Below are 19922 nucleotides of genomic sequence, written 5' to 3' on the forward strand. Positions count from 1 at the left end.
CTGATAAGCTCTTTACTGCTGAACCTGGTATGGAGACACCATGAGCAAAGCCAGAAGGTAGCATCAGCCTAGGAGAAATGTTTGCAACTCATGAAACAGTCCAAGAATCAGTATCCAGAATACACAAAACATTTAAGGAACTCCTACAAACATAAAGATAAATAAGACCAAATCAAGTGACTCAATAGAACACATAGGCAAAGACAATTCACAGAGGAAACCCAAAAAGCCAATAAACTTATGAAAACTTGTGCACCTTCATTAGTAATCAAGGGAAATGCAAATTAAAATGAAATACTCTCTCCTACTCATTTGCAAAAACCAAAAAGTCTGATAAAGTGTGTGAGTCCATGGAGGCAACCAGAGCATCTGATGTGATGTGTGCCCCCACCTGGCACTTTCATGTTAGTTCTCAGACTCTGAGAGCCAACCATGCTAAGAAAGGTATTATTCACAACTGCCCGTTGCACACATATGTGAAACTGAAATGAGCTCACGACAATAATTGCCCTTACTATGTGCAACGTGAATTTTCTATTCATTCTCTTTTACAATGAACTAAATTGTTTTCGTTACCCCATACCAGGAAGCAAACACCATTCTGTAAAGCACTACTTCCAGAAGTATTCATTTGTGAACAACAATAACACACAAAAAAAAATATGCAAGGCTATTTGTGGCAGCATCATTTTCCATCAGTAGGAAAATGAATAAATGAATTGGGTGTATCTGTTTGAGGGATGACTAAGCAGTGGTTACCATCAATGCAACCTGTACACACCAATGTGGAAAGATCTCAAAAACATAGTAAATAGAGAGGAAGTTAAGTAAAAGAGGGAATTTTCAGAGTAATAGCTATAAAGCGATAGCGATCATATACATGTTCTTAAATCCATTAAGCAATATTATACGTTCCAGACATATATAGTAAAAATATAAAAACAAGACCTGGAAGGTCCCAGCCATTCAGGGTGGTAGCTGGGTCCCTGCAGCAGCAGAGAGAGGAGGGAGGAATTCAGAAGGAATTTCAGTTTAATCTGTTATCTTGTCTTTTTCTACATTCACATATTCTGAAGCAATAATGACAAAATGCTAATATTTGTTCATTCTAGGTAGAGGATGCCTTGTTCTCAACCAAGCCAATCAAGCAGAGATCTGAAGGAAGAGTGATCTGGGCCCAAAAACAGAAGTGCAAAGGCCCTGAGGTAACCATGGCATGTTCTAGGAACAGCAGAGACAAGGATGGTGGAGTGAGGAGAGAGGTTAGGGATGAGGTTGGTAAGGAATTTGGATTTTTTTTTAAGATTTTATTTATTTATTCATGAGAGACACAGATAGAGGGGTGGGGCAGAAATATAGGCAGAGGGAGACACAGGCTCCATGCAGGGAGCCCGATATGGGACTCGATCCCAGGACTCCAGGACCATGCCCTGGGCCAAAAGCAGGCACCAAACCGCTGAGCCACCCAGGGAGCCCAGGAATTTGGACTTTAAGCAGGGGAGTAAGCTCAACAAATTTGTACTGTAAAAACATCATTCTGGTTGGGTGTATTTTGTTAACTAAAACTTTGAAACTGAGTGATGAACCAAAACATGGGGCTAATCTCTTATGTGTTTGGAATTTTCCATTAAAGTTTTGAAAAACAATAATCAATACTACCTCTGGCTACTCTGAGGAAAATGGACTGTGGGTGGGCCCAGAAGGGTGGCAGGGAGGCCAGTGAGGAGGCTGCAGCAGGGGTCAGAGTGAGAAGAAAGGGTAAACAGGACCAGAGTAGCAGAGGCCCAAGTAGAGGGATGAGGCCACGGGATTTGCAGACACAACAGAAAGTGGGATGGGAAAAAGCTGGCTTGGGCTTAGCCTCTGGGTGCACAGTGGTTCTGGAGGATGAGGAGGAGGAGAACAAGGAAAACTGGATTTGGAAGCGATGCCAGAGAGAGGCTCATGGCCTCCATGGGGAGATAGCAGGGGCACAAGTCCAGAGTTCAGGGGAGAGTCGCGGCTTGGAGTCACCTCTTTGGGGATCACTGACATATAAAAAGTATTTGAAACCACAGGACAAGATGAGATCACATAGGAAGTGCGTGGAGCTAGATGCGGAGAAAGGGCCCAGGACTGAGTCAGGGGTGCTCCCTGACTGGAGGAGGAAGAGGAGAGAAGAAGGAAGAGGCAGCAAAGGAGACAGGAGACCAGAAGAAGGGAAGTTGCTCTCTTGTCCCCAACCACCCTCCGACCTGTCAATCCCATGGCAGCCTCAGCTCTTACCCGGATCATTACAACAGGCTGGGAACCCAGGACGCACTTCCTAGGCTGCCTTCTGGGTGCCTTTTGAAACACAGATCTGACGCTATAACTCCCCGCAGCCCCATGCAGGGTTAGAAAGCCAGTCCCAGCCTGGTGACCTCGGGCCCTGAGGCCCGGGCCCTGCACACGTACCCTGGGGATGTTCCCACCCATCAGACTCAGATGCAGGTGGAAGCGCACGTGTTTGCACACACCCGTGAGCAGGGTCTTCACTTTGCACCAGCAGCCACACCCCCACCCCCCGCCAGACCACCACCCTGGCCTGCCCTCTCCCTGTTTCCCACAGACAGGGCTTCGCTTCCCACGCCCGAGCCTGGAAGTACCAGGCTTTCCCAACCTCTGGGGCTTCTGGGAAAGCGTCCTCCCTCCAAAGAAAGAAAATGAGAGAGAATCAAGGAGACAGGGCCCAGCCTGCCTTGGGGTTTGTATGTGAGGACACACGAATGTCAGAGCTGCTGCCACCATCCTGTGACCGGAAGGAACCCTCGTGGCAAACACACAAATAGGACACCAGAGCCTAGGTCCCTGGTGAAATCAGTGGGCCACGGGGCGCCTGAGGGGCTCAGTCGGTTGAGCATCCAACTCTTGCTTTCAGCTCAGGTCATGATCTCAGGGTCGTGAGATTGAGCCCTCATCAGGCTCCATGCTCCGTGAGGAGACTGCTTGAGATTCTCTCCCTCTCCTTCTGCCCTTCCCCCTGCTCCCTTGATCTCTCTCAAATAAATAAATAAATCATTAAAAAAGAAAAATCAGTGGGCCCCAGGGCCAGCCTTGTACTGTGGACCACCAGACTTCTCATATGACTAAACAACAAACCCCAATTATTTAAACCATCTGGGGGCAGCCCCGGTGGCTCAGTGGTTTAGCACCGCCTTCAGCCCAGGGCCTGATCCTGGAGACCCGGGATCGAGTCCTACATCAGGCTCCCAGCATGGAGCCTGCTTCTCCCTCTGCCTGTGTCTCTGCCTCTCTCTCTCTCTCTCTCTCTCTCTCTCCCTCTCTCTGTGTCTCTCATGAATGAATAAATAAAAATTTTTTAAAAAATTTTTTGGGATTAGGATTGGGATTTCAATCCCAGTCCAGCACTTGCATCTAGAAGCATCCCAACTGACCCGCACATCCTCACGCATGTAAACATCCCACCCTCCCACACCTGGCTCCCAAAAGTCATGCCATCCCCCTCAGAACTCTTGCCCATTGGCATCCCTATGTCTTGCCTGTGGGCCATCTTGACGTAACATGGCCTCACCTTTGTCCACTTGACCCTTTCCTGTCACTCACTCTGGCCACAGGGTGACTCACTTGGCCTCAGCCACCTGCAGTCCTTGACCTCTGGCTTGCCCATCTATGAGGTCATGCAATAGTTTTGAAAAATAAACTGCTCCTTTTCACACCCTGGTTTTTGGAGCAGACTGGATGGTGTCCAGTGTTTCGGGGGAGGGTCTTTGTCAGCAAAAGACACAGGAAAGGCTTTGGGGTTCCAAAGTTTAGGATTTAAGGGGGCTGATAACAGGAAAAAGAAAATGTCAATGGGTCAGAAAAATACCTCCTTCCATGAGGATAGTTTCCTGGGGCTCTGGAGAGGAAGAAATGGAGTGGGTTCTGTGGCAAGAAGTCAGTGGGGCTTGGGGTCCATGCTTGGGAGTAGCAGAGCACATCCTGAGACCACCAGCTCCCACCAGGACCCCGCATGGCAAGTCTCATTCTCCACCAGGGCCTAGGAGCCATTGTTACAGGAGCCATGTTGGTGTCCACAGACCATGCAGCACCCCATCAGTGAGTGGGGTACCACTGAGCAGAGGCACTGAGGGACTCTGGGGACAGATATGCAGTCCCTCCAGGGCCTCCCCTAGGTTCTATCCTGGAGCCAGACAGGCCACCCTCTGATGATCCAGCAGGACATCCTTTAGGGCTATCCACTTTACATAAAGGGTCAATCCTGGCATGCCTGGGTGGCTCAGTGGTTGAGTGTCTGCCTTCGGCTCAGATCATAATCCTGGGGTCCTGGGATCATGAGATCAAGTCACATATCAGGCTCCCCACAGGGAGCCTGCTTCTCCCTCTGCCTATGTCTCTGCCTCTCTCTGTATGTCTCTTATGAATAAATAAATAAAAATCTTTAAAAATAAAAAAGAGTCAATCCTTCCAATAACATCTTTCAACACCACAGCCCCTACCACCAGACAAAAGAGGGGTCCTGGACACCAGAGAGGGGGCAAGTGACTTAGAAGGAAAATCCTGCATTCAGATACTGAGGAGATAGTGACTAGAGCCTGAAGAGGAGAAGACACCCATCTCCCCCACCCCACTAGACCAGGGTAGAGTGGGGGCTGTTTCTGACTCATCTCTGACTCCAAGTGCCCTGCCCAGGGCCTGATAAACAGTAGGTACACAATAAATATTTATGGGCCTAAACAGAACAGGAGGCTGTAGAGATGGGGCCCACACTGTCAGCTGACTGAGCCAGTCCCCATTCCCAACCTCTCCCTCCCGACTCACCTGCTAGTGATGGCTCAGGGGCAGCCATGTGACCCAGAGTGGCCAATAGGATGAAGTAGATTCACGATCCTGTGTTTCCAATAAAGCTTTTGTGATGATGTGTAGTCTGAGCTGGCCTAGCTTTCTGCCCTTTCCTCTGCCTCCTGTCCTGTCGGGAGGTGCAACAGCCATGAGATGACAGTCATGAGCACAAAGGCTTCTGTGCAAAAGGTGGCAGAGAAGGAAGATGACAAGAGTGTGGGTCCCTGATGGCATAACTGAGCCTCTGATTAGACTGCCCAGTCTCAGCTTCCTTGATGAACCCAGTCAATCTCTCTCTGTGTGTTTCAGCTGTAGCTGTGCCCACGCTCTGTTATTTGCAGCTGAACACATGGATTCACAACACACTCACTGTACACTTTTGGACTGAAACAGATCTGGGTTTGGATCTTGGGAGGTGACAGCTGAAATTTGGGTTTCCTCCACTACCTCCACTCCCCCAAAACTGCTCTTGCCAATGTCACTGTATTAATTGAGAGAAATGACAAGTTATTGTCACCGACAATCCTGAAATCTCCATGGCTCAACACAATGAAATTGATTTCTTGCTCATGTTACAGTCCGATGTAGGTTGGTGGGGAGGGCACGGCTATGCACAGTCCTTTAGGGTCCCAGATTCTGTTATCTGGGAATGGGTGCTTGGCGCCCCTCCACAGAGGATCAGATAGGGGATGTTTATGGTCCATGTCTGGAAATAGAGCATTTCATCACCATCTGCCTTTAATTGGCCAGAATTCAGCCATACGGCCACACCTACAGATAAGGGAGGCTGGGACACGATGTCTAACTAGGGAAGAGAAGGTAAATAGTGTACACTTACAAGGTCTCTCTCGGCCCCAAAGACCTCCACATCCCTATAGCCAGTGCTCACTTCCAAAGCCTCATTTTAACCACCTCGGTTGGCCATTCCTCGTCTTTTTGAAACACTCTGTTCTTGGCATCCTTCCTAACTTTGCTGGGTTTTCTCCAGCTCTCCCAGACACTCCTCTTCTTCCCTGAAAGGTTGGGAGTTCTCAAGCTGGACCCTGAGCCCTATCTTCTTCTCTTTCTCTTCTCTCCCTGCACATCTCACCTTTACCGGCTGCCTCAATCATCACCGGTTTTACTCATGACCCTGAATCTATCTCCGGCTTGATCTCTCTCCTGAGCCCACGACTGGCATCAAACAGCCTCCTGGACATCTTCACGTAGACACCTCAAATTCAACACCCCCAAACTGTTATTATCCTCTTTACCCCAAATCTGCTCCTCCTCTCCGGCTTCCCTTGTGAATGGCACCACATCAACCCAAAGGCTCAACTCCCCACAGCTTGCTTCCCCTCCCCACACCACTCACTCAATCACCAAAGCCCTGCTACTTCTACCACCAAAACATCTCTGAACTCCATCCACTCTTCTCTACAGCCATGACCACTGCCCAAGGTCATGCGACCATCGCCTCCCTCCTGGACAACTGCAACAGGCTCCCAGACTCCGCCTGCCCAAACTTTGATCCCCAAGGGTTCTTTAACCTAGTGCTTCTGAACCTAGAGGCACAGAAATCATGAGAGGGGCATGTAGATGGCTCAGTCAATTAGACATGTGCCTTTGGCTCAAGTGATGATCCCAGGGTCCTGGGATAGAGTCTTCCGTTGGGCTCCCTGCTCAGTGGGGAGTCTACTTCTCCCTCCCCCTTTGCAGCTCCCCCTGCTCATGCTGTCTTTCTCCATCAAATAAATAAACAAAATTAAAAAAAAATTTTTTTTTTTAAAGAGGGGCACCTGGGTGGCTCAGTTGGTTTCTCATCTGTCTTAGGCTCAGGTCATGATCTTGGGGCCCAGGATGGAGCCTGCATTGGGCTCCCCGCTCAGCAGGGAGTCTGCTGCTCCCTCTCTGTCTGCCTTTCCCCCTCTCCATCGTGCCTGTGTGCTATCTCAAATAAATAAATAAAATCTTTTTTTTAAGATTTTATTTATTTATTCATAGAGATGAAGAGAGAGGGAGAGGCAGAGACACAGGCAGAGGGAGAAGCAGGCTCCATGCAGAGAGCCTGACTTGGGACTCGATCCAAGGTCTCCAGGATCACGCCCTGGGCTGCAGGCGGCACTAAACCACTGCGCCACCGGGGCTGCCCATAAATAAAATCTTTAAAAAAAAAAAAAATTGAAAAAGAGAAATCACCTCACCTGGTGAATCTGTTTCAAGAGGATTTTCTGGGGCCTCCCTACCCCCTTACAATCTGATTCTGATCCACTTGGTCTGGGGTTGGGCTCATTAATTTGCATGTCTAACAAGCTCACCTCAGGACATCCCCTGGAGCAACCCAAGCTAAAGATGCTGGGACAGAGGCTGCAAGTGTTTGGACTGACTTTAGGTAACAAGAATCCCCAAACTGTCCGATATGGAGGCCACTAGCCACAGATGGCTATTTAAACTATTAAAACAAAACTTAAAATTCAGTTCCTCAGGAGCACTGGCCACATTTCAGATGTCCAACTGCCACATGTAGCTAGTGGCTACTATATCAAACAGCGTCGAGTATAGAACATTTCCATGGCCACAGAAAGTTCTACTGGATCGTGTTGCCCAGACCAAGGTGACTGTTCAAAAAATGAAGGCCGATCTTAGGTCCCCCTCTTGTCCATAAGATTTCAGAGGCTCGGGGCACCTGGGTGGCTCAGTGGTTGAGCGTCTACCTTCAGTTCAGGTGGTGATCCTAGGGTCCCGGGATCTAGTTCCGGATCAGGATGCCCATGGGGAGCCTGCTTCTTTTCTCCCTCTGCCTATGTCTCTGCCTCTCTCTGTGTGTCTCTCATGAATAAATACATAAAAGCTTTAAAAAAATTTTTTTTTTCCAGAGGCTCTCACTTCCTAAAAGTAAAGGCATACAAAGGACCTCGAGAGGGAGCCACAGAGATGCTCCTAAAAGTGGAAACCCTGCAAGTGCGTCTGAGTCTGATCTTCCCGGGCTAGAGAAAGGCCAAGAACTTTGAGCTCATTGGCTGGTGGCGGAGGGGCGGCTGCCAGCGCTTTCCTTTGATTGGGTAGTTGCTCATAGCGGAGAGCCAATCACCGTGGGCGGTGGGGGAGGGGCCAGGCTCGCTCTGCAGGCCCCGCCCCACTTCCGGGGCTCCCAGCCCTGCAGGCGAGTGGGATCCGCGGTGAGTTCTGACTCCCTCGACCTTCTTAGATCCCGTGGGTGATGGAATCCGGCTCACTGCGTCAGGCTCGCGGCCTCGGGAGCGGGCAGGTGCGGGCAGGTCCTCCCTCCCGCTGCAGGGAGCACCCCCCCGCCCAGCCCTGAGCCCCACGTGTCCCGTCTCGCCCTGTGTGTGCTGTGGCCGCCCATGCAGTGGCCTTGCAGGTGTCGGGCGGGAATGGGAGAGACCGCAGTGGGCCTCGAGACACCAGGCTATGTATCCGCAGGAGGATGGCTCAGGCGGAGGCCGGGAACCTGGCCGAGGCGCGGGCTCGGGTGGGGGCCTTACACGGCATCACCGACCTGGACCACAAACTGCACTTCTATGAGCGCTGGGCTCCGGACTATGACCAGGTAAACTGGCCAGGCTCCTCACTTCCACCTCGTCGGCTCGCGCAGCCCCAACTTTCCTATCTGCAAAGTAGGAACAGTTAGCCTCCCGCCACCCGAGGGTGGCTTGTAAGAATGAGGTGAGCCCTTGCGGTCCTGCCCCCTCAAGGACTAGCCCCTCCTCTGCTCGCCCACAGCAGCCCTGCCCTCTGGCCAACCCCAGGCTCCACGCTGGCAGCCCCTAGAAATCAGGAAGCAGGACCTCGCCACCCTGGGACTGCAGCCCAGCCAGAGGGGCTGCCTGGAGGGAGTGCCACTTGAGGGATCACCGTGGACTAAGGAGAGAGCACTACCTTGGCCCAGCAGTGGGCTGGGTGCTGACTCTCTAATCCTGGCCCCTTGACTGAGGAAAGCACCTCGTGCTCTATCCCCATGGGGCTGGAGCCCTAGTGAGCCCAGCACACACACATACACACCACACACCACACACATGCACACACAGTTTGGACTGCCTGACTCCTAGACAATCTTACACTGAGGTCCCCCAAATGCTGGGGCAGAGGGTGCCAGTTGGCTCAGCACTCTGTCCCCAGGACGTGGCCACCCTGCAGTACCGTGCCCCATGCCTCGCAGTGGACTGCCTCACTCAAGCCCTTCCAGTCCCACCTCATGCTGCCCTGATCCTGGATGTGGCCTGTGGCACCGGCCTGGTGGCTGCTGAGGTGAGGCCTCCCCAGATCCCCTGCCCTCTCTTTACCCACTTGCTCAAAATTTTCCTTTCACCTCTGGCTCCAGAACTCTGCCTCCCCCATCAGACTCACTGTTCCCAAACATTTGGACTACAATTTATTGTGGGCCCACTGCCCCCCCTAGATGCAGGGACCCAGCTGAGAGATGACAGGTGTGAACTGTGACTGTTTCCCCCTCCTCCATCTCAGCTGCAGGCTCGGGGCTTCCTCCAGCTGCATGGAGTGGACGGGAGCCCAAAGATGCTGGAACAGGCCCAAGCCCGGGGCCTCTACCAGCACCTCAGCCTCTGCACCTTGGGCCAGGAGCCTCTGCCCAGTTCTGAAGGTACCTCCTCTCCCAACCAGACAACTTGACAGTGCCCCTTTCTCTTGCCCAGCCCCCAGACCCCTGGCTGAACCCTCCACAAGCCACCTCCCACACTGAGCCCCCCAAAGCCTCACTGAGACCCTCTCTGAGCCCCTCTGTCTGAGCCCTCCACCCCATGATCTGACATCAGCCCAGGATACGGCCACACTTATCATATCCCCCTGCCATAAGTGGCAGGCCTGGTCCCTTCTGATGGGCATCATGAGGCCATAACAAAGACAAACCCTCACACTGCATCTCCATCTTCTGCATAGGGACCTTCGATGCGGTGCTGATAGTGGGGGCCCTCAGTGATGGCCAGGTGCCCTGCAGTGCCATACCTGAGCTTCTGCGAGTAACCAAGCCAGGTGAGGAGCAACCTGTTCAACCCCAGGCACACACCTCCCCCCCCTCCACATGAGGAGACACCAGCCTCAGAACCTCCCAGGGAAAGTGAGGGGCAGCACCCTACCCAGGGTCACATAGCCTAGCCTCACATCCCAGCCACCAGCAGCCACCATCAACAGACCCAGGCAAACAGACAGGGCAGGCAGGTAGCCAGCCTGCCTCTTATCCATTGGGCAACTCCACTCTCCTCTCTGGCTCTATCTCCTCGCCTACCCACCTGCCTGCAGTGGTGGAGCCCCTTCCCCCACAGGACTGGGGTGAGTGCTTTCTGTAAACTCCCCCATAGGGGTCGATATGCAGCTGAGAATTGGGTTTGCTTTGCTCCAACCGTGTGCCTTGTCCCTCACTGGCCTTTGCCCTCTGGGCTTCCATCACCAATCCACTGCCAGACCTGAGCTTTCTGTGAGTTGCCAAGCCAGGTGGGGACCTGAGGAAGAGGGCCAGGCCACTCTGAGCACCCAGAGAAGAACGGCACTTCTGGGTGCTGGATGGGGACGGAGGGCAGCACACACAGGAATGCAGCCACAGGCAGAAACAGGGAAGACAGCCACAGGAAGTCACAGGCAGGAGGGAGAATGGCGGAGTAGGAGGATGCTGAGACCCTGCCTCAGCTGTGGGACAGGATCGGAAAGCCCCAAACGTGCTCCGATTGCAGCAATGCTGCATCTTCTCCCTGCCCCCCCTCACCCCCACTGGGCCCAGCAGGGCCCATGGCTAAGCCTGGGCAGGTCTGGGCAGGTTTCAGCCTTGGGGAGCTGTGGAAGCTGACAGAAGTAGGGTCTTGAGTGGGGTCAGAGAGAAAGGTAGTAACTGGGCTCAAGAGAACAGGAAGCTCCCATCAGAACCAGCTCAGCCCGTGCTTGTCAGGCCCCTCAGCTGGCCAGAGCCCTGTCTGTCCAGCCACATCATACAGGCTCTTTGGAGCCTTTCCTCTCACAGAGCCCCATCTACCCTTCCTCCAGGAAGCTCTCCAGACACCATCGCCCCTATGTGTATCTGAGCCCGCACTGGGCATGCTGTGGGTACCTGGAGAAGACTTATAGCCATAGGTCAGTCATTCATGCAGCCAGCATTTAACGACGGTGCAGTCGTTCCTATGACCCCAGGGGAATCAGCCCCACTCCATAAGCTGGGAAAACAGGCTCAGAGAGGTGAGGGGACTTGCCAGAGGCCCAAAGTGCTTCCTTCCTGTGTCTCCAAACACAGCCACATCCTCCAACAGAAGGGGCTGGGTAAGCAGTAAGGACAGAGTCCCCTCCATCCAAGGGCTTAAGCCAAGAATTCCCAGCGTAAAGGACACATCAGCCTGGAAGGGTGTGTAGGGGGCTGTCAGGCTGAGGAAACAAAAGGGTATTCCTTGGGGCAGGAGCAGTGAGCGCCAAAGGCATGGAGGTGGGGAAAGGCTGGCCCAGGGACAAGGCTGGGAGGACAGAGCCCTTGAGGGCACCCTTGAGGACAGGAGCAGAAAGGGACCACCCTCCCCAGGAAAGGGTGAGCCTTGAGCCTGGAACCATGGCTCCTGCCCCTCCCTCACTCAGCCTGCCCCCTTCCCCAGGGGGGCTGGTGTGTCTGACCACCAGGACCAACCCATCCAACCTGCGCTACAAGGAGGCACTAGAGACCGTGCTGGACAGGCTGGAGCAGGCCGGGGCATGGAAACGCCTTGTGGCCTGGCCTGTGGACCGGTGGGAACTGGCCACCTCCGAGCTTGAGATGGGCCCTGGAACTTCTGACAGGGATGGCTTCATCTCTGGCATCATCTACCTGTACCGAAAGCAGGACATGGCCCAGGAGGAGGGAGTGGGCCCCAGTCCTCAGCCCCCGGCTGACCTCTGACCCTCTACCTGACCTCAGCCAGGCCCGTCCTCGGGCCTCCTGTGCTTCATCTGTAAAATGGGGCCCCTGTGTCCACTTGCCCCTCCGGGAGTTCTACTCTATTAAATGAATCCCAGAAGGGGTCTCAGGACTCTGGCTCTGCTTCTCTCACCCAGGAACATGACATCAATCCCTGAGACAGAGAGAGGTTGACAAGAAAACAGATGACGCCCTATCATGCCAGGCTGTCCCTGAGCCAGGCATGATAGGGCCGCAGATGTGATGTGACTCCTCCCGGGGTGGCAGGTCCTCTAACCCTAACAGGAGGACCAGGAAACCCGTGCCCGTGCCTCTGGCCTTTGAGCAAATACTTTCGCGTGTCCAGGATTCTGTTCCCTCATCTCCAAAGAGTTGGGAAGCCTGGCTCCAGGTGTGTCTTGGAGGCTCATTAGGAAGGAGCCCTAGAGCCAGGACTTCAGGACAAGCAGGATTCAGAGGGCTGGAGAAAGGGAACGGGACATTCCAGACCCACAACAGGGACGTCCTAGGCCAAGACCAGGACAGGGGACCTGGAGGGTGAGCGGACCACCATGGCCTCCAGACCAAACCTGGACAAAGAGGGGAGAACGGCAGGTGGCCCACTCCCCAAGGTTGAGTGTTCTCACGGAGCCTCCCTCCTGGGGTCCCCAACCCTTTACCACAGTCCTGGGCATACAAGTGCATTTCCTACATAGGGCTTCACCTTCAAACAAAAGAACGGCTTTGAGCAAGGTCGTTCCAAAAGTGAGGCTAAGTTCTGATTTGTCACAATTCCTCCAAACCAGTTTTTTTAAGTGTTCTTGTCCTGGCCACGACACAGTGGTCCTGCTCCTCACTGACCCCCTGCCCAGGCTTCCAGCCCTGCCCTGCCCACCTTCACAGCAGAAATCAGAAACAATAGTCTTCCTGTGCACAGGTCCCATTTATTGTAGAAAATAATGGTAATTACCATGACAAACAGATCTACATAAGTTACAAAACCAACTACAGAGGAGGCAGCAAAGAGGCCCAGGACTTCCTGGGAGTGAAGGCCCGAGAAAGACCATCCCCCCACCCCCCCACAGCAGGTCCCCAGGACTCCCAGTGACCTTGGCAGGGGTGGCAGGATCCAGATGTCGCCCAGTCACAAAAGGCCTGGGGGTCCTGCTGCTGAGGCAGAGCCCTGAGGCTGCAGGGTGGGGGCAGGAAGGGGTGCGGGCGGTCTGGGCAGCCTCCCCGGCCTCCTCCCCACCACTACCCAAACCAGTTTGTGGCACCTTCACCCCTCCCCTCTAAACCCGTCTGTCAACTCTGTGTCAACTCTGGCTCCATGGTCAGGTGGGTAAGTGAGGCCCCAGCCATCCTCCTGGCCAACACAGGAGTGGGCAGGGCCCCATGGGGAGGCAGAGCCTGAGCCAATTCAGGGCTGAGCCGTCCTGACCAGCAGGAGCCAGCTCTTCCTCCCCAGCCACACCCTGTCACTTCTGTCCCCTTTCCGTATCCGCGGGTGGACGGTGGCACAGGAGTCTCTTGCTGGCGTAGAGGGGGCCTCGGGTAGACGTCCAAGGGGACTAGATGGGGCCCGGCTCAGTCCCTGCTCGCCCAGCCCCGGGCAGCCTGTGGCCCACGCAGGGCCATCCTGGGCTCGAGGGCTGCACCTTCAGTCGGGGGAGAAACGAGGCCGGCGGGACAGCGCAGTGGCGGGACAGCGCAGTGGCGAGCGGCCGCACCCTACACGTAGTTGCTGGCTGGGGCGGAGCGGGCTGCGGCCGAGTACTTGGCCGAGTAGGGCTTGTCCGCGCGGGGAGGGCAGTTGCAGCAGAGGAGGGCCCCGCCGAGCAGCAGCAAGCCCGAGGCGGCCCAGCCCACGTAGAGAGAGGCGCCCATCTCCCGCTTCTGGCCGGAGACCACCAGCGGGTTGTAGAAGTCCCGGATGATATTGTTGGCCGTCCAGGACGCCGGCACCATGACCAGCAGGCCGGCCAGCAGGAACACCACGCCTGCCACGATCATGGTCTTGGCCTTGGCGCTCTCATCCTCCACGCAGTTGGTGCACTTGCCACCCACCACGGACAGCAGCACGCCCAGCGCGGCCAGGATGATGCTGACGACCATGAGGGCGCGCGCCGCCTGCAGGTCCTGCGGCAGCGCCAGCAGCGAGTCGTACACCTTGCACTGCATCTGGCCGGTGCTCTGCACCACGCAGTTCATCCACAGGCCCTCCCAGATGGTCTGCGACGTGACGATGTTGCTGCCGATGAAGGCCGTCACGCGCCACATGGGCAGCGCGCAGCTCAGGATGGCGCCCAGCCAGCCCAGCACGGCCAGCGCGATGCCCATCACCTGCAGCCCCATGGAGGCCATGGCTCGCCGTCCGCTGGGGTCTACGACCTGGAAGCCTGTGCGGGTCCGACCCAAAGGGCTGTAGGATCCAAGCGGTGAGGACAGACACTCTGCGTCCACAGGGAAGACTTTCACTTGGAGTCCAGAGGCAGAGGCGGTTGGATCAGCTCCCCAGCTCTCCGCAGTCAGAAGGACAAGCCAGGTGAGCGGACCCAGACCAGTTCCTTTCAGCCAGTGGCTCTCGCCCCAAGACAGGAGCAGTTATATGGCTGTGTGGGAGGGCGGGAGCAGAGGGAGGGGTTTCGGTCCCTGGGGCCTGCCCCCTGACCAGTTTATCTGGATTCCTGAGCCAAGGCCAACAAAGGCACTGCAGGACCTCAGCCTTGGGCCCCTGAGTCAAGATCCTGGAGAGCCAGTCTCAGGGGAAACTGCCCTGTCTCCCAGCCCCCAGGCCCATGCTGAGGTCAGCCTGGAGAAAGACACTGAGTCACAGACCACAGGCCCCTGGACGCATGGGGTAGCCAGCCCCAGCCAGGGTCGGGTCCTAAAGACCAGGATCCCCAGCCCTAGGGGCACCCTTGTTCTAGGCTTGGGTGGGCAGACAGAGTGGGGAACCGTCAGAGAGAGGATCTGAGGGCAGAGTCCTGGGAATGTCAAAAAGCCCCACCCTGATTACTGTAGCCCCATCCTTATCACCTTCCCCTCTGACCTGATCACTCCTATTCTGACTCTCATCATCTGTGCACTTGCCTCACCAGCGATTTTGGTGTTGGCCTAATGCCTAATGAGGGCACTTTGGGGAACTCAGCTGGGGGGGGGCGGGGGCGGACTCCTGGGTCTGTCACCTGTTGGCCCTTCCCTGACCACCGCCAGACTTCCTAGCCCTGCCAGAGGAATGAGGTCTTTTGGTGGAAGAGATAAGGAAGCCTGCCCTCCCCCCCCCCACCAGGAGAGTTTCGGCTGGTTGCTGCCAGGATGGAGGCCACTGGGCCAGATTCTGGGGGAGGTCACCCAGAGCAAGCCGTGGCCCAGACCCTGGGAGCACAAGCCCAGCAAAAAGCTGTTTACTCTGTGAAGACACACAGAGCGGTGGTCAGATAAAACCAGGTTGGGGGCAAAGTCCCACGGGACTTGGAAGGGGAGGCAGGACTCCTACCACATGGAGAGAGGGGGAGGGGGCTTGGAAGGGAGAGGAGCCCTGCACCACAACCCCGGCCGTGCTATAGTCTTGGGTTCTGTGCACAGGTCATCGAGGGCAGGAATCACCACAGATGGGTCCCCTGGGAGTTGTGCAAGGCAGCAGGGCTGAGTGAAGGAGGACATTTGGGGGGAAGAAACATGGAGGGCAAAGGTACGGGAGCTAGGGAAATGCAGCTAGTTCTAGGAACCTGGAGGAATCCAGTCAGACCAGACCTGGGGTTGGTGGGGGGAGGGAGAAAGGGCCAGAAATCTCTGTCCCAAGTGTCACCAAGCCCCAGGATGAGCAAGGGCATTGGATGCCAGGCAAAGAGGTGTCCACACACCTTAGACATCTCTGGAGGCGAAAGAGAGCAGGGTGGGGCTTGCGGGGGTCTTTATGGGGGAGAGTGGTTGGGCCTCACCCCGGCTAGATCAAGGGAACCCCTCACCCTCCACATGGTCACCACCAGACTGGGGGCTCCTCAGGTACCAGGGCTCCAACACATCCCTTAGCTCCCAGCATTGTCCAGCACCGAACCCGGCACCCTGGGGTGGTCACATGTCCTCGTGTCCTAGAGCTTCTTATGGAACAATCAGCAAGCTTGTGTGATTTAGATTGGAGTCATCTGTGGGCCCTGGGCACACTGGAGGCCGTGGAGGTTCCGTGTGGATGGCTTGGGAAATCACAGTGCTGGCTGGGACCACCTGGCATGGTGGGGAAGTTGAGGTCTTGCATTGTGGTTGGCAGTAAACACAGCTGGCCCGTCTGCGAGGTGGGGGGCTCCCCGAGGACAGAAGCAGGGGTGCTCAATGAATGCCCAAGGCACTCAGGAAGGCAGGAGGCATTCTGGTTCCCAAATTCCCACCCCACCCTCCCCTACACTTCCCCTCTCCACCCCCCACAGGCATACACAGCAAGCAATGTAAACAGGGATGGTTTCTGCCTGGACCACACCTACTGGGTTTTCCTTACAAGGCTCAGAGGAACAGCACACGTGGAGGCCTGTGGGCTGAACAACAGAAATAAGTACCCTTCGAGACTGACAATGAGTGCTTTCCTGTGATGACCTCATCACAGCCTCCCGAGAGTAACTAGGGCAGGGACTCTTACAGCCTTTGTACAGATGGGTAAACTGAGACCCAGAGAAGGCCAAGAGCTTGCCCAGGACAGGATGGGCACTCCGTCATCAGAGCCTACTTACTCAGGTGCCCCTTACCCATGGTCCCAGGCCTTCAGTAAGCTGAGTCCAGAAGTGGGCTGGCCAAATGGACAGACCCCACCCCACCCCTGCCGACTTCCTGCCCTTGTTTTCTTGGGACACAGCCAACTGGCACTTGGAGAAATAGGAGTGGGGGAGGGGGCATACGGGCCCTAGAACTTTCCACTTGTGGCCTAAAGAAGTGACTAAAGCTGTCCTTCCCTGCCCAGTTCAGCCAAGCACATCAGAGGCGGGGGAGGGGCTGTGCACAGGGGAAGGGCAGGTGCAGGAGGGGCCCAGAGCCGGCGAGGTGGACGAGGTGGACGGGAAGCCCAGGTGTGCAGAAGGAATGGGAGCTGGGGGAAGGGGTCCCCGAGGACCGTGAGCAGCTCTGCACATGAGTGGAGCTGGAGAAATATTTGTGGAGGCTTGACTGGTGCCAGGAGGCACTGGCGGGGTCCCACCCACCTGTTGCAGGAAAAACCCCACAGAGACCAGACACTTCCCGCCTGTGCTCTGGCTCCCCGAGCTCGCCACCCCCAACAGCGTGGCTAGCGCTTCCTAGTGCCATCTTCTGATGGGTCTGCCATCCGTCATCTTTGCCTCTGGGGTGAGGAGGGCAGGGTTGGCACTCACTTCGTTTTCTTTCTCCCAATATTCACTGTATAATTTTATGCCCATGGAATTGTATCAGACATGCTGGTTTTTATCAAGGTCATCCCTCTCCCCAGATCAGTTCACCCATCCCTGTCCACCCCATAAGCATCTTGCCAGCCATGTGACCTTGGAGAGGCCGGTTCCCTCTCAGCCTCAACTTCCCTCTTTGTCAAATGAGGACATCGGCGTTCCTCCCCTAACGAAGACAGCTGTCAAGTGAATGAGGATGTGAAAATGCCTTGTCAGCTGGAAAGTGCAGTACCGTGAGGATGACCAAGCCATCCCTCGGCTCTGGTCCCACTCACACCAGGTGGGAGCAGGGACTTCTTAGACTCCTGGTCCCCAGAGCCTGAGGAGCTCAGCAAGCCCAGGATTACAACCCCCACCACCACCACCACCACCCCACACACATACACATCTTGTGCCCTGCTCCCACTCCTGGGGCATCCCTAGGAAAAGGACAGCTACAGTCTCCCACCCAAACCTGGCCATTCTGCTGCCTACTGAGCCCATAGCCTGTGTCCTTCTAGGGACTGTGTCCGGCCCACCAGACCCTTACCAGGATGGCCAGAAGAATCTCTATGGGCCAAGCAGACCAGACCAGGATTGGGACCTTTACTCCTTGTTTCCTAGAGCCAGCTCAGAATTATTCCCCCACCCCTTCCCCACACACCCCAAACATAACATTTCAATCCTTATAAAATCAAGCAGGGTTTTTTGTTGTTTTTTTTTTTAAGAAACAGCTTCACAGCTCAAAAATTAGTCTAGCTGAAAGTTGGTCCAAAACTATTTACTTGGGACGCCTGGGTGGCTCAGCAGTTGAGCGTCTGCCTTTGGCTCAGGGCCTGATCCTGGATTCCCAGGATCGAGTCCCATGACGGGCTCCCTTCATGGAGCCTGCTCCTCCCTCTGCCTGTGTCTCTGCCTCTCTCTCTCTCTCTCTCTCATGAATAAATAAATAAAATCTTAAAATAAAAAACTATTTACTTCTGCAGAAGTTCACAAACTTCTCAGCCCATGGCCAAGTTAAGATCCTGTGGTTTATTTGCTTATTTGTTTTTTAAGATTTTATTTACTCATGAGAGACACAGAGAGAGAGGCAGAGACACAGGCAGAAGTGGGAGCCAGAAGCAGGACTGGATCCCAGGACCCCAGGATCACGCCCTGAGCCAAAGGCCGACTCTCAACCACAGAGTCACCCAGGCACCCAAGATCCTGTTTTTTTAACCACAGACAATGCCATTAAGTTCTAAAATGTTTAAATGTCAGTAAATAATCTGCAATGGAATGGTCACAGTCTTTGGTGAGTGTACAGATAGTGTCACCAGGTCACTTCAGAGCCATCTCCCTGAATTGTTCCAAGGCAGATCTCCGGGAGGGAGGCTTCCAGCAACAGGTGGTCACTTCCAGATCTGGGCTGGGGTGGACTGGCCACCTCCTGCATGGCTCTGGCAGCAACAGGGATCTCCCCAGGGTGGCTCCCACTCCACTAGCACTTTCAGAATCTGGGGGAGGATGTGATGGTCCCTTTGTGGCTCTCATTTGAAATAACCCCAGCCCTCCTTGGGTCGAGTCCCAGGTCTGCCATTACACGTTCTGTGACATTGAGCAACAGAATTAAATTCTCTCAACTGATTTCTTCATCTGGGTAAGGAGAAATATAATGCCTCTTTCCCAGGCACTGGGAGGCTCAAGGAAGACATGGAGTCTTCCTTCCTCAGTCAGCCCACTGAGATTCTTCTGGCCACCCCAACAACAGTCTGGTGGACCCAGGACAGGCCCCAGAAAGCCACAGTTCCCAGGCTCAGAAGTGAAGGCCGAGCCCCAAGCTGAGTGAGTAGCCCTTGGCCCTTGGCCTGGCAGCCCAGTCCAGCGGCCATCCTCCCCACAGGCTCAGGATGGGGTAATGACAGGCCTGGCTGCCCAGGAGACCTGACTGCCCAGCCTGGCCAGACTGGCTGAGCCTGTGCTGCCCCCAGGCTGGGGCCCCACGTGGGCTGAGGGAGAAGGTGGGGGTGGAGGGTGGCAGCTCCAGGGGAGAGAGGCCAGGCCACACTGCTGCCTGCTGCCAGCGGCAGAGGGACAGGGATGGGTTCAGAGAGAGGAAGGGGCTGGAGGCCCCCTGACCGTGCTTGCTTAGAGGGTCAGAGGGGGCAAGGATTCTGTGAGGGGAAGACTTACGAGAGGACGGGGCTGAATTTTTAAGTATTTCCCATTAAATTTGGGCCTTGGATCCCCGCTTCAGTGTGGTAGTTTCAAAGAGCCCTCCATTTATGGGGACCTTGGCCATCCTCACCATCCCACCCCACTGTCCAGCCGTCCATGGGCTATGGCCCTACTCCTCAGGTCCATCCCGGGCCCCAGACATGAGACGTGCTTCCCACTCACCCCTGTCCCTCCCCCACTGTGCCCCCTCCTCCCTTCAGGGCACCCCTGTCTCTGCGGGACTTGTCTTCATTTTCCAGAAGCAGTGGAAGGAGGATCCTAAAGGCCAGCGGATTCCTGAGGACTCTACTCTGATGGAGGAGTTAGTCTTCCCCAGCCCCACCCCTCCCCACCTGGAGAACCTGCTTCCACCAGACTCCTGCAGTCAGCTGGTCAGCAAATAGTTTTCAAGGACCCGACATGGGCCAGGCATTAGGCTGAGGGCCTTAGTATTATGAGAAATAATCTTCTCTTACTACAGAAGTCTGTGGGAGTATCATCATTCCCATTTTAGAGATGGGAAAACTGAGGCTCCGAAAACTGATGTGACCTGCAGGGCCACCAGAATAATGACAAGACCGGAATTTACAGCTAGCCCTGCCTGATTCTGGGGCTTGTCCCCTGTGTCCACCCTCTCTCCTGCATTGGAAAAG

At 55.0% G+C, this 19922-nt stretch overlaps 2 protein-coding genes across 2 annotated transcripts; one reads left to right on the forward strand and one right to left on the reverse strand.

The window, feature by feature from the left end:
• Positions 1-7899: 7899 nt before the first annotated feature.
• On the forward strand, positions 7900-11819 carry METTL27 (methyltransferase like 27). The gene is given in 7 exon segments (XM_038539094.1): positions 7900-7982; positions 8248-8374; positions 8944-9072; positions 9289-9424; positions 9721-9813; positions 11409-11529; positions 11531-11819. Coding segments are annotated over 6 exon segments (870 nt in total). The 5' UTR covers positions 7900-7982; positions 8248-8251; the 3' UTR covers positions 11799-11819.
• A 791-nt stretch (positions 11820-12610) lies between these two features.
• On the reverse strand, positions 12611-14286 carry CLDN4 (claudin 4). Its single transcript, XM_038539095.1, has one exon. The coding sequence runs from the start codon at positions 14048-14050 to the stop codon at positions 13418-13420; it is 633 nt and encodes a 210-aa protein (XP_038395023.1). The 5' UTR covers positions 14051-14286; the 3' UTR covers positions 12611-13417.
• Between the last annotated feature and the right edge of the window lie 5636 nt (positions 14287-19922).

Source organism: Canis lupus, chromosome 6, assembly GCF_011100685.1.
Source record: "Canis lupus familiaris isolate Mischka breed German Shepherd chromosome 6, alternate assembly UU_Cfam_GSD_1.0, whole genome shotgun sequence".
Lineage (NCBI taxonomy): Eukaryota > Metazoa > Chordata > Mammalia > Carnivora > Canidae > Canis > Canis lupus.

Bases quoted from the DNA above. Each gene is read 5' to 3' on its own strand.
- CLDN4 (XM_038539095.1), bottom strand. From the start codon at position 14,050: ATGGCCTCCATGGGGCTGCAGGTGATGGGCATCGCGCTGGCCGTGCTG.